Raw genomic sequence first — 13,249 nt, 5'->3', positions numbered from 1 at the left:
AAACTGTAGCAGCCAACCTTGTACACAGGCAGCCCAGGCACTAGACTGAAGCAATAGTGGAATTTGACAGCCCCCTGGATGTTTGAGCATACTTTTTAAAGAACCACACTGCTCCTCTCCTGGTGTGAAAAGGGGGTAGAAAAGGTGTCCTAAAACTGTCTGCCTCACCCAACTCTGACTTACTGCAGCTGGCAAGCATCCCACCCTAGGTCAAAATGCAAAAAAAAAAAAAATGTACAAAAACTTTTGCAAAGATTATCTCACTCACCATCAGTACCTGAAATGTATGTATGCTTATGAATGACATGAAATTCAGTATACCTGAAAGATGAACAGCTCTTGTTGCAAGAGAACTTAGCAGGTATCACATTTAAATAGCAGCCCTAAGTGGAACAAGGCTAGCAAACGAGGGCCAGTTTACCATTGTCAGAGCTCGATACATGTTTGTTTTTTTCTGGAGTAGCCTCCATGAAGGGGAAGCGCTGTGAAGCTGACATAGGTCTTGCAATCAAAACTAATCTAGCTGATAAGCTTGTTTGCCTACCAAAAAGACAGGCTCATGACAATGTGATTGCCACATTCAAGAAAGCACCAAGCCATGAGTGCACATGCTCCCACCATGATGAAACTTGATGAAGTCAAAGAAAAATTTTATGAAGACCGGAAAGCCCTCATCAGCAATGTGCTGAAAGAGAACAAGCTTATAATTCTACGTAACTTCAGTGCTAGAGTAGGCACCAGATATGGCAGGAAGTCCTTGAGAGGAATGGAGTTAGAAACAAAAACAGCAGCAGTCACTTACTACTGAAGACTTATGTATCTCATAATCTTTTCATCACCAATATTGTCTTCCATTTACCTAAATGCAATAAAACTTCATGGATGCATCCTTGCAGCAAACATTGGCATTTAATAGACTATCTCATTATAAGGAGAAGAGACAAGACTAGATGCGAGAATGACAAAGGTGATGTGTGACTCAGAGTGCTGGACTGATCATAGACATCCTTTCCAAGCTAAATATTCACATTCAACAAAAGTGGTGGCCCCAAGGGAAAATGACTACCAGAAGACTCAATGTCTACAGACTAAATGAAGTACTTCTCTGAGAGGGAATAATTTGTTGCTAACTTGGATGGAAAGTTGAGCCAACACACAATTAATAACAGTGGAGCAGAAAAGGAGTGGGCAGCTTTCAGCCATTTGGTATGCAGCATCATATCTACTAATCTGTACCAGAACACCGACAAACATCAAGACTGGTCTGATAAAAATGATGGGGAAATTCAGAAACCTGAAAAACTCTACAGGGTTTACCATCAGGATATTTCATCCATCTCTAAGAAAGCAATGTTTAACTCCATCAAAGGTAAAGTGCAAGTGAAGCTCAGAGAGATGTAGAATTCTTAGCTCAGTAAGAAGGTAGATGAAGTTTGACTTTATGCTGATAGTAATAACCCAAACTGCTTTTTGTGACACCCTGAAGGATATTTATGAGTGAAAGACCTATGATACATCACAACTGCTCAGTGCTGATGGAGCCACATTGATTAATGATAGGGATGTGATCCTAGACAGATAGTCTGAACATTTCCATAGTATTCTCAATAGACCATCATCAATCAATGCTGAAGTCAATGACTGCTTACATCAGGTTGAAGTCAATCCCTCTCTAAAATAATTTCCAAATGAAAAAGGTTTTGAATGCCAGTAGACTGCTCTTATGTGGCAGATCACCTGGCAATGAATCTATTCCAGTTGAGATTTACAAGGCAGGGAGTCCACTGTTCATATAAAAGCTGACCGAAATTTTTAGAGGAGAATATCTCCCAGGAGTACAAGGATGCCTCCACTGTCCATTTCTATAAAGGTAAAGGAAATAGATTGTCTTGTGACAGTCATGGGGGTGGGAAGAGGAGGCCTTTCTCCTAGTCTTTACTGGCAAGATTCATGCCAGTGGGGCTTCAGAAAGGACCAAGGATGGTTGATATGGTGCTTGTTGCCCAACACTTCTAGGAGACATGCCAGGAATATACAGAGTTGTGTACACAGCATTCACTGATCTGACCAAGACCTTTGATACTGTCAGTCGTGAAGGCTTGTGGAAAATTATGTCAAAATCTTATTGCCTGGAAAAGTTAATCAGTATTGTATGTCATTTTCATGATGGCATGCTTGCCCAGGTTCTGGATAATACACCATGCTCTCACACTTTCCCAGTCACCAATGGAGAGCAGGCTGTGTATTTGCTCCTATGGTAATTTTTAGCATGTTTTCAGCAGTGTTACTAGACTCCTTTGACAAGGACAAAAATAGCATCAAGGCCGGCTACTGTACTGATGGTAAATTATTTAATTTGAAAAAGCTACAAACTAAGACTAAAGCAGAGGGAGAATTGGTGCATGACATTTTTGTTCAGAGATGATTTTATACTCAATGCAGCCTCTGAAGCTGAGATGCAACAAAATATGGATTGTCTGCTACTTGTGTAAATTTTGGCCTAAGAATTAACACCAAGAAAACACAGGTTCTCCACCAGCCAACACTACACCATCCATACATAGAAATTTTGGTTACAGCCAATTCTGAGTACTGTGGATAAGTTTGCTAACCTTGGCAGTACACTTTCTAGGGACTTACATACAGATGATAAAGTTGATGCATCCATTGCCAGAGGTAGGTCAGTGTTTGAGAGGTTCCAAAAAAAAGTGCGGGAGAGAAAAGGCATTAGACTGCCTACCATACTGAAGATCTATAGAGCCACTGTACTGACTTCATTGTTGTATGCCTGTGTAACTTTGGACAGTATACCAGTGCCATGCCAGGAAACTGAATCACTTCCATCTGAATTGTCTTAGGAAGGTTCTGAAGATCACCTGGCAGGATAAGGTAACTGGACCCTGAAGTCTTTTCTCGGGTTAAACTGCCAAGTATTCAAACTCTACCGCAGGGAATGCAACTTCAATGGGCTGACCATGTTGCTCAAATGCCAAATGTATATTTGCCTAAAAGACTATTTTGTAGACAACCCACACAAGATTAATGCTCACATGGAGATCAGAAGTGATATAAGGACACTGTCAAGATTTTTCTGAAGAACTCTGGAAATGATTGTGTGACATGGGAGATACTGACAAAGGAATCCCCAGCATGGTTTGCTCACATCAAAGAAGATCCTATGCTCTATAAGCAAAGGAGTAGCTTTGAGCAGTAACTCAAAAGAAACATGAGATGTGCAAATTTCCAAATGTTCATGTGTACTGTTTGTGTCTGACCTGTAGTAGAGCCTTCCAAGCTCATACTGGTCTGATCAGTCACAGTCAGACACACTGTACCTTGACCCCAACATAGTGATGTCATTGGGGTCTTTGAGATTTAAGGACAACAGCCCACCAACCACCTGAAATGTGACTTTTCTCTCCAACATTTATTTCTAACAGGAAATGACATCACTTAAAAGTAATCTTCTAATTAATTTTCTTCTGTAAATCTTAATATTTATATATCAAATTAGCCTGAACTGAAGTAAAACTGTAACTGAATCATGTTTCTCCAATCAGCAAACATTTATTTGCAAGACAGCTTATTAGGTACTGAACATCCACAAGTGAAATAATAAATAACAACATTCATTCAACATTTAAGCACTTACTATGTTCAAGGCACACTGCTAGAAGAAATATTAAATTTATGAAAGACATGGCACCTGTTCTGACAGAGATTATAATCTAATGGAAAGGGGGAGGTATAAAATACAAACAAATAACTATAATGCACAGCATCACATGAAGAGTGCTTCAGTGTTGAAAAATTAAGAACTATCTGAGGTCAAAAAGAAAAGGCTGTTAGAACTAGGAGATCAAGAAAGGCTTCATGGAGATTGTACTTGAGTGTCTGAACTGAAGGATGGGTAGGAATTCAGTAGGTAAAGAGAAATAAAAGAGGGTACTCCAGGCAGAAGAAACAACATGACAAAAAACATTGAGGCAAAGAATATTTGGGAAACAAACAGGAGTCCAGTTAAACTGAAGAGTAAGGCTAGAAAAGTATGGTACCAGACTGTAGATGACCCTGAATGCCAAAGAGTTTGAACTTCATTTAGTCAGCAACTGGGAGCCACTAAGCATTATTGAAGAACAGAGCGATGCGACCAGTGAGTAAAAGACTCAGTTTGGATTAGGGGATATCTAAATTCTTCCAGCTCTAAATACCATATCTTGTAAAAGATTACTATTGCAAAAGTCTGAAGGGTAGAAAATCATTCTCAGTAAGACATTTTAGAAACGTAGGAAGTAGTACAGTAGACAAAGGTAGTGGTGGTAACAAGGGCCGACATTAAGATGGCGATAGATATGACAAATGCTGCAGTTGTGGAACTGACAGGGCTTTGAAGCTGATTAGATATGAGAGATGAAAGAAGAAAGACACGATAAATGACAGCAGGACAGGTAGAAATAGTTTATTCACAAACATAAATAAGTTTTTGGGGAAAGATACCATCCTTGATTTTGGATATGAATTTGAGATGTCAGTGGGATCCAGGTAGAGATATCCCATGACAAATATAAAAAGCTCTGGAGCTGAGAAGAGATGTCAGTGCTTGATATAGATTCGAGAGATATTTGGATAGAGATGGTAGCTGAAGTTAGTGGAGTAAATGAGACGCTAAGGAAAAGGATGTAGAGACAGAAAAGAGTCAAACGTGGGTTATTAAGGAAGAATCAGATTCGAGGGTCAAGAAGAAGATAAATATCTAGCAAATGAGACCAATGGATGAGTCATTCAAAAAAAGGAAGAAACAACGCAGTCCCTCTGAGGCTGTAGGAACAAAGAGAATCAAGTGGAAGGAGCAATCAAGCATCAAAAACTGGAGAGAACTCAAGGAAGATGGGGATTAAGAAAAAACTAATCTATCTGGCCAAATATGACAGTCACTGATCTCAGGATCTCATTCCAATAGGAGACACATAACAATTATACAAGTGATTACAAACCAAGAAGAGAATGCAATTAGTGCAAAGGCAGAGGCAAAGGACTGTAACAAGTGTGAGGAGGCAGAGCTCCTCTACAGCTTGAGGGGTTTGGAAATGTTTAACTGAGAAGGTGGAACCTAAAAACCAAAATCAATTTTGTTCAGTAAGCAAAAGCAGAATTATTGAAAGGGCCTTCGCTTTGCAACATGATTCATTGAAATTTTCACTAAATTGGCCTCTTAGTAGCCTTCTTCAGTTTATATTTCCTCTGTGTTTTACTGTTCTTTAAAGACTGTCTTATCCTTGCCAATATCTTATTAGTGCTTCACTGTGTAGACGGTTTTCTATACTGTTTTCATTCTTTGTGGCTTAATCTGGCAGGTTTTTTTGGTTTCTCTGCAGCACCATTCACTCAAAATGAACTCTCTATGGAGCTTAAAAATGTTCTGATGGAGGAAAAAAAGATAAATATAGTGACCTAAACTCTGAACTATCATATTGACAATTAATTCTTCCACTGCATTTTTCCAGATCTATTTTCTGCAAAAGTTTGTGTTTTCTCCCTCTCTAAGGTTGATGTTTATATGCACCTCCAAAATTCTGTTTTTATCAGCCTTTATTCTCATCTCTTGATACACATTATTCATTAAGTTTTGATTTTTCTTTACAATGAAATAATAATAGGTTATTTTCTTCATCATTCCTTACAATACCAGTTGATCATTTTATCAATTTTGTATACTTCATAAAAGGCAAACATTAAAGAAAGTCTTCTCCTCTTGCATGTATTTTAACATTAGCCAAAAGAATGAGGCCTTTTGAGATGAAATCTCTGATTACTCAGAAGAGTGACCTAAAAATACAGATGAGAAAAGACAACTGGATGAAAATGTCTACTGTCCAGACTGTAACATGCAGGTGAATGGCTAATTCACTGAATCAGTATCTATCTATGATAGACACTGCAGACAGAAAAGGAGATAAATCCAGAATTCAATAGGGAAAAGGGATGGTGCTAGAGTGTTATTTTGAACTGTGCAGTCCTCTTAATGATAAGTTACTGAACCACATTTTTTCAATACCATTGTTCTCCCAGTGAACTAGTGATATTGTATACTTGTGAATCTTAGAATGCCACAATCTCCAAATAAGTTGAAGGTGGCCCAAAGGGTAATTGAAAGTTGGTGGATGAAGTAGGTTATAGTATATTTGTACACAATGAAGTGTACAACAAGAATGAAAGATGAATACATTATCCAATAAATATAGAAGGTACCTTGGTCACATATGCATAGCCTACACTGGTTCCCATGGAAAATTAAAAGACCGGGAGAAAGGCCTCTAGAATCCTCACTAGAGAATCTATGGGAGAACATAGATAAGAATAACCTTGTAAAACTGTATCAATCAATAAACATGAATTAAACATCCACTGCGTACCAGATACTATACTAAGCAGTAAGGATATAAATACAAAAGTGAAAGTCTTTGCTCTTTAGGAACTTACATCCTCTCATAGAAAACAGACTATTTTATATATTTGTACACACATGAAATAAATACAAAGCAATGAAGAAAATGAAGGATTCTAAATGGCAGGGTACAAATAGAAAAGTGAAAATTCTTGCTTATGAGGAGCTTACATTCTATCAGGAGAGATAGCATGTACATATAGGAATGGTCAGAAAGCCATTTTGGCTGTTCATAATGTATAACATTATATCTATATGAATGGAAAGACAAGATAAGGACAGATTGTGATGAAGAGCTTTAAAGAAGAGAAGAAGTAGTAGAGAGCCACTGGAGTTGAAGTAAAGGAAAGAAATGGACAGATTTGAGTTTAGGAAAATCACTTCAGCAACTTTTTGGAGGATGGATTCAGGTATGGGAGAGACTAGAAGAAAATCTAATAGTCCAGGAAAGAGGTAAGGAGGGTCTGAATAAAAATGGTGACCATGTGGGTAGAGAGAAGAGGCTATATCCAAGAGATATTATAAAGGCACAAATGAGTGTGAGGAGTTGAGGATGATACTGAGCTTGTATAATTTTGTTCATGATGAGTTTGCAATGCTTCCCTTTTTCATATGAAGTATTCAATAATATGGTAATATGGGAGTACAGCTGAACAGACTACAACTGAATGTCCACATGTTGGATTCATCCTTAGAGGCATAATTAAACACATGTGAGTTGATGAGATTATCAAGAAAATGGAAGGAAGAAGGCCCAGAATAGGGCTCCAGGGAACATATATCATTAGGGGCTGTGATATAGATGATGACTCAGTAAATAAGGAGTGGCCAGACACATAGGAGGGAAACCAAGAGAGAAGAACAAGGTCAACAACGTCAAATGCTGCAGAGGACAAAAAGGATAAGGACTGAGAAAAGTCCATTGGTTATGGCAATTAAGAAATCCTTGGTGACTTTGGAAACCTGCTTTTATTGAATGATGAAAGGGACTGAAATAAGCATTTACTGAGCATTTACTATGAGGCAGGTACTGTACTAAGTGCTTTACAAATATCTCATTTGAAGAAGTTAGAAAGCAGATTGCCAAGGGTGGAGAAGTGAGAAAGTACAATGGAACTGGAAAGCTTTTACAAGGAATTTGGATGAGAATGGGAGGAAAGAACAATAGTTTTTAAAAGATGAGAGGGGACTGAGCCAAGATGGTGGATTGGGGCAGCCATTCAGCTGAACTCTCAGCATTCTCCTCCAAATAAGTTTAAAATATTGCTTCAAATCCAATTTTGGAAGGGCAGAGTCAACGAACGATCAGGGTGACACATTTTTCTGGCCTAAGCAAACTTAAGAAGTTGGCACAAGTCTGTGACACTAGGGTGGAGACCTGTCTGGAACACACCCAACCACACACCCACACCCACACCAATGGCAACAGCTACTGCAACAACTCTGGGAGTTCTCAGGCCAGAGATGGTAAGGTAGTCAGACTAGTCAGAAAGAGATGATAGAAAAGGACCCTTTTCTGGCATTGGATACAGCTGGCACTGACTGACAACTCTATTGTCCATACACAGTTCTGGGTCACAGTTCCAGGGCAGAGAGGGGCACTGGTAGTCAATCACAAGGAAGCAGGGGCCCTGGTAATAATTACAAAGCAAAGAGGAATGCTAGCACTTGTAGGCGCACAGCACGAGGGGCCCTTCCTGGATAAAGATCAAAGAACAGATCAGGATAGCAGTAACCATACCTCTTCCAGGATCCTGCCACCCTGGAAGCATCAACAACTTGCAAACTCCCAAAATTAGCTCTGAAAACAGTAGCAGGAAAAACCCTAAAGACTGGGACAGGGCCTACTTACCCCAAGGTGAGCAGACCTCAACTTTAGCATAAAGTTCAAAATCAAGAAATAAGCTGGAAAAAATGAATAGCAAAAACAGAAATTGACCATAGAGAGCTACTACAATGACAGAGAAGAGACAAGACATAATCTCAGAAGACAACAACAATGTGAAAACAGGTAGCCCAAAAAGCCTCAAAGAAAAATGCTAACTAGACACAAACTCAACAAGAATTTCTAGAAGACTTAAAGAAAGAGAAGAGTAGCAAAAGAAACAATTGGGAAAAGAAATGAGACTGATGTAAAATATACAGGAAAAGAGAATTAACAGGTTGGTAAAAGAGACACAAAAAATACTGAAGAAATAACACCTTAAATAACAGAATTGACCAAAAGGTAAAAAGAGGCACAAAAATTCACCTAAGAGAAGAACTTCTTAAAAAGCAGAATTGGTAAAATAGAAAAGAAAGTACAAAATCTCACTGAAGAAAATAATTCCTTGAGCAATTTGGAACTATGCCCAAAGGGCTATGAAACTGTGCATACCGTTTGATCCAGCAATAACACTTCTAGGTCTATATCCCAAAAAGATCATAAATATGGGAAAAGGACCCACATGTACAAAAACATTTATAGTAGCTCTTTTTGTGGTAACCAAGAATTGGAAACTGAGAGGATGCTCATCAATTGGGGGATGGCTGAAAAAGTTGTGGTATATGAATGTAAAGGAATACTATTATTCCATAAGAAAGGATGAGCAGGTGGACTTAGAAAAACCTGGAAAGATTTTCTGAGTGAAATGAGCAGAACCAAGAAAACATTGTACATAGTAACAACATCATTGTTCAATGACCAACTTTGAGAGACTTAGCTCTTCTTAGCAATGCAATGACCTAGGACAATTCCAAAAGACTCATGATGGAAAATACTATTTACATCCAGAGAAAGAACTATGGAGTCTGAATGCAAATTGAAGCATACTATTTTTCCTTTGTTTTTCTTTCTTGTGAGTTTTTCCTTTGTTTCCAATTTTTCTTTACAACATGACTAATGTGAAAATGTGTTTAGCATGATTGTACATGTATAGTCTGTATCAGACTGCATGCCATCCTGGGGAGGGTGAAAAGGAAGGAGAAAATTTAAAACTCAAAATCTTATAAAAGTGAAATTTGGAAACTGAAACTAAAATAAATATTTTTTTAAAAAAATAATTCCTTAAAAATTAGAATTGGGCAACTGGAAGCTAAGGACTCCATGAGACATCAAGAAACAATAAAACAAATTTAAAAGAACAAAAAAAGAAAATGTAAAACATCTCACAAGAAAAACCAAATAACCTGGAAAAGAGATCCAAGAGAAATAATTTGGGCTATTGAAAAGCCATGATAACAAAAAGAGCCTGGATACCATATTTCAAGAAATTATCAAAGGAAACTGGTCCAATATCTTGGATCTAGAGGATAAAATAGATATTGAAAGAATCTACCTATCACCTTCTAAAAAAGAAGTAGAGAAGATGAGTAGTGGGAGTAATCCAGAGTTGGTGATAGGAAAGGCATGAAGGATAATATGGAAAAGGGAACAAGTGACTCAGGAGGAAAGGATCATGTTGAGTCTAATTACTTAATTAGAATTAAGTCTGGGAATTGAAGTGAGAGGCAGGATCAATGCCAGGTTAAAGACTGAGGAATATATGAACTGAAGGTCACAGTGAGGATGTAGAATAGGATTAGGAAGAGAGGGACACAGGAAGATAGGAGTGATTGGATGCCATAACTGGATGATGGAATTTCAGAGATTTTGATCATGGAAGTAGGACAATGACAAGACTTTCTGTATTATTAGCAAATACTTTAAATTTGAAGTTATAGTACACCCTCAAACTAAACAAGACGGAGGCCATATATCTATCCTAGTCTTCTCAAATCCATTTCTTTCTAAATATTTAAATGCTAATATAAAAATAACTATTTCACCACTACTTCTTTACTCCTATCCCACTCATAACACGCCCTGCAGCGAAAATCGACATGTAGTTCAGAGGTACATATAATTTTTACTTAAAACTGGTGACTGAGACTTCTGAAATGGGTCAAATTGCTATCATGCTCAAGAGTCTCAACTGATCATACAGGAAGCAAAACATGTAGCATTGACTTAGTATCCACGTAGAGCTTAAACATGTACCCCAAATCAACAGGAACTTTCTCACTCTGTTCATATCACCCCATGGATCTAACTAGAATCCTGCAACTTGTCTGCTTTTTGTGTCTTGGGAAGCCTCCATTTATGATATATTACCATTTTAGGGACTAGCAAGGATAAAGATTTTCTGCACTGTGAAAAATCTGTTAATTTTCAAAATAGCTACTACAAAAAAGCAACCAAACCCCTCAAAACAAATGAACAAAATCCCCCACCTACTTCCTTTCCCAAAACAATCTGATTCTCAAACCTACCTTTATGTCCTTCCTCCGTATTGTACTCCTGAAATAAATTTTTTTTTAACTTTCTCCAAATCCTTCATTGCATTCAGTCTTAAAAGTCTGAACTCCAGAAATAAATAGGATTGTAAACTTTTAGAGATTTGTATAGTGCTTTGTTTCATAATGTATTTCCTTCACATCAACCTTGTAAAGGAAGTAGTTTACATTTTTTCAATGACTTTTTTGGGTAAAATTAAGTATCTTATTGTTACTGACTTTTAAAACTATGCTTAAAACGATGGTTAAATAAGCATACTTACATATTCTTTAATTTCCTGAGTTCTCAGATGCTCAAGGTATAAAGTTTAAATATTATTTCCCTTGTTTTACAGATAAGGAAACATCACATGGAAGTTAAATAACTTGGTGATAGTCACAGAGCTATTGTGAAATGGACCAAGAGTTTCAGCTGGTCATTCAGAAAGTAAAACATGTAGCATGGACTTACCACTTCTACAGAGTTTGAAGATGCACCTAAAAATACCAGGAAAATCCTCCTATATTACCCCATGGATCTGGCTAGAATCCTGTATCTTCTCTATTTGTTTTGTATCAGGAATCCCTCATTTCTGGCATATTATCACTTTGGGAATAAATACCCCAAACTCTTTTGGGCATCTAGATTTTCCAAATTTGGTGCTCTGAACTTCAAAGAGAAAGACCTGGCACCTTTTTCTTATTGAGCTAGAGTCAAATAGGCTTCATATTAGGAAAGCTACTATCTATAAGGCATGAAATCATGAGCAAGTGCCCATGATTTCTAACTTTGGTTTCTTCATCTGTAAAATGGAGATAATAATACTTACACCATCTACATAATGGACTGCCACAAATGAAGTGCTGTGCAAATACTAAGTCCTATATAAATTTTAGGAGGTTTCTTTTTGTTAGAACAACAATATATTAAAATTTCATCCTGAACCAATAACATAAAAAAAATTCTAATGAACATAGTACACAATTAATAAATGATAATTTTGGGCTACTGAAAATATTAACAAGATCTGTTCTAATTTTGAACATTACAAAGTGGCATAAAACTAACCTAGTGCAGCTTCCATCTGTAAAAACTTGTGGTATTTTGAACTGCTATCGATGAGCTTTCTCAGGTCTTGCGCACTGTATTTTCTCCGGTTTCTGATAAATGCCTGAGCACATTGTTTTGTGTAAACTGTTGCAGATCGAATAGTTTCTGTGCGACCATGTTTAAAGCCAGCAGTACTACATGCTTCATAAGTAGGAACTACTTTCCCAAAGTGACGATAAGCAGCCACCTGACATGCAAGTTGAAATATAGCATCTGGACTCATTCTTTCTTGAATTACATATTGTTTTCCAAACTTTCTAAATTCAAATGGTTTCACTGTCATTTTATGTCTTAGATTCTCAAATTTTTGATGTGCAACAGTCACAGCTGACTGAATTGATTCATTCAAATGAAACTGCAGCTTTTCTACATGTGTAGGACATACTACAGCAGCAGTACTTCTTGGCACAACTGCAGGATGCTTTGTGCTGTCTGCATATACTTCATTAAGAAAACGGAGAACTGAAACTCCATCTCCCCAAGAATGTTCAAAATTTATCCCTGCACTCCCATCAACAGTGACAATTAAACTGAAAGATTTGTCAAACCAGCGGTTATAACCATATCCATGAAGCATACAGTGAGATAGGTGGGAACTGTTTTGTATTTTAAAACTATCTAAACACAAGCAGAATATTGCGCTATCAATTTTGTATATGCTTTCTTCGTTCCCAGCTTGCAGAAGTTGTTCTCTTACTGCTGCCCAGGTATTTCTGTTCTCAGTGGTTAGGTAGCCCAGAGGATACTCAGCTACTGTTTCCCCATCCTGTAAAATATTAATTAAATGTGCTTGTATTTCATATGGATGCAGAATATTTCCAATAGGATCCAATATGTCAAATACATAAAAATGTCCATTTCTCATCACCAGCAAATGGCGTGCACTGTGATCTGAAAACAGTTCGTCTTTACCTTCTTTAGGAACTCTGGAACTGTTAAAGAGATGAACATACTGTGACATATCTAAAGGATAAGCTTCTGCAAAATAAGCTCCATACCAAGACACTGAAGTTGGGAGAAGGCTGAGAAACCTTTTAAAGATTTTACTCTTGCTCCATTCAGGGTTGACATAGTAGATGTCTGGCTCTAAGATACGACTCCTCAGAGAGTTAAGAAATTTTATTGCTGATACAGTCAGATTTGTTGCTCTCACAAGTTGATTATTATACGATTCTTGTGGATCTCGTTTAAATGTGATGAAAGGATTAAAGTTTAAAACAATAGGAACTCTTGAAGAAAGATACATATCAAGCCATGGACCTGTAAAAACCAAGAACAGAATCAGACAAATAAAAGTCAGTGAAATAGTTTTTTTTTTAATAAGAAGGCATAATTATTATAGATATGGTATATTTGCACAAAGCAACTATTACATCAAGGAGAAATTCAGTTCCAGTAAG

At 37.3% G+C, this 13,249-nt stretch overlaps 1 protein-coding gene across 2 annotated transcripts in view; it reads right to left on the bottom strand.

Annotated features, from left to right (window-relative positions):
* SPATA9 (spermatogenesis associated 9) overlaps positions 1-13,249 on the bottom strand; it is a 68,404-nt gene that overhangs the window by 45,746 nt on the left and 9,409 nt on the right. For both annotated transcript variants that reach the window (XM_072606076.1, XM_072606075.1), the window contains one exon: positions 11,808-13,109. In XM_072606076.1, the coding sequence (XP_072462177.1) occupies positions 11,808-13,095 (1,288 nt within the window). In that variant the 5' untranslated portion in view covers positions 13,096-13,109. The remainder of the gene's footprint in view (positions 1-11,807; positions 13,110-13,249) is intronic.

This window comes from Notamacropus eugenii, chromosome 4 (genome assembly GCF_028372415.1).
Source record: "Notamacropus eugenii isolate mMacEug1 chromosome 4, mMacEug1.pri_v2, whole genome shotgun sequence".
Lineage (NCBI taxonomy): Eukaryota > Metazoa > Chordata > Mammalia > Diprotodontia > Macropodidae > Notamacropus > Notamacropus eugenii.
The sequence above is the reverse complement of the archived record's forward strand: the minus strand, read 5'-3'. Positions and strand labels throughout refer to the sequence as shown.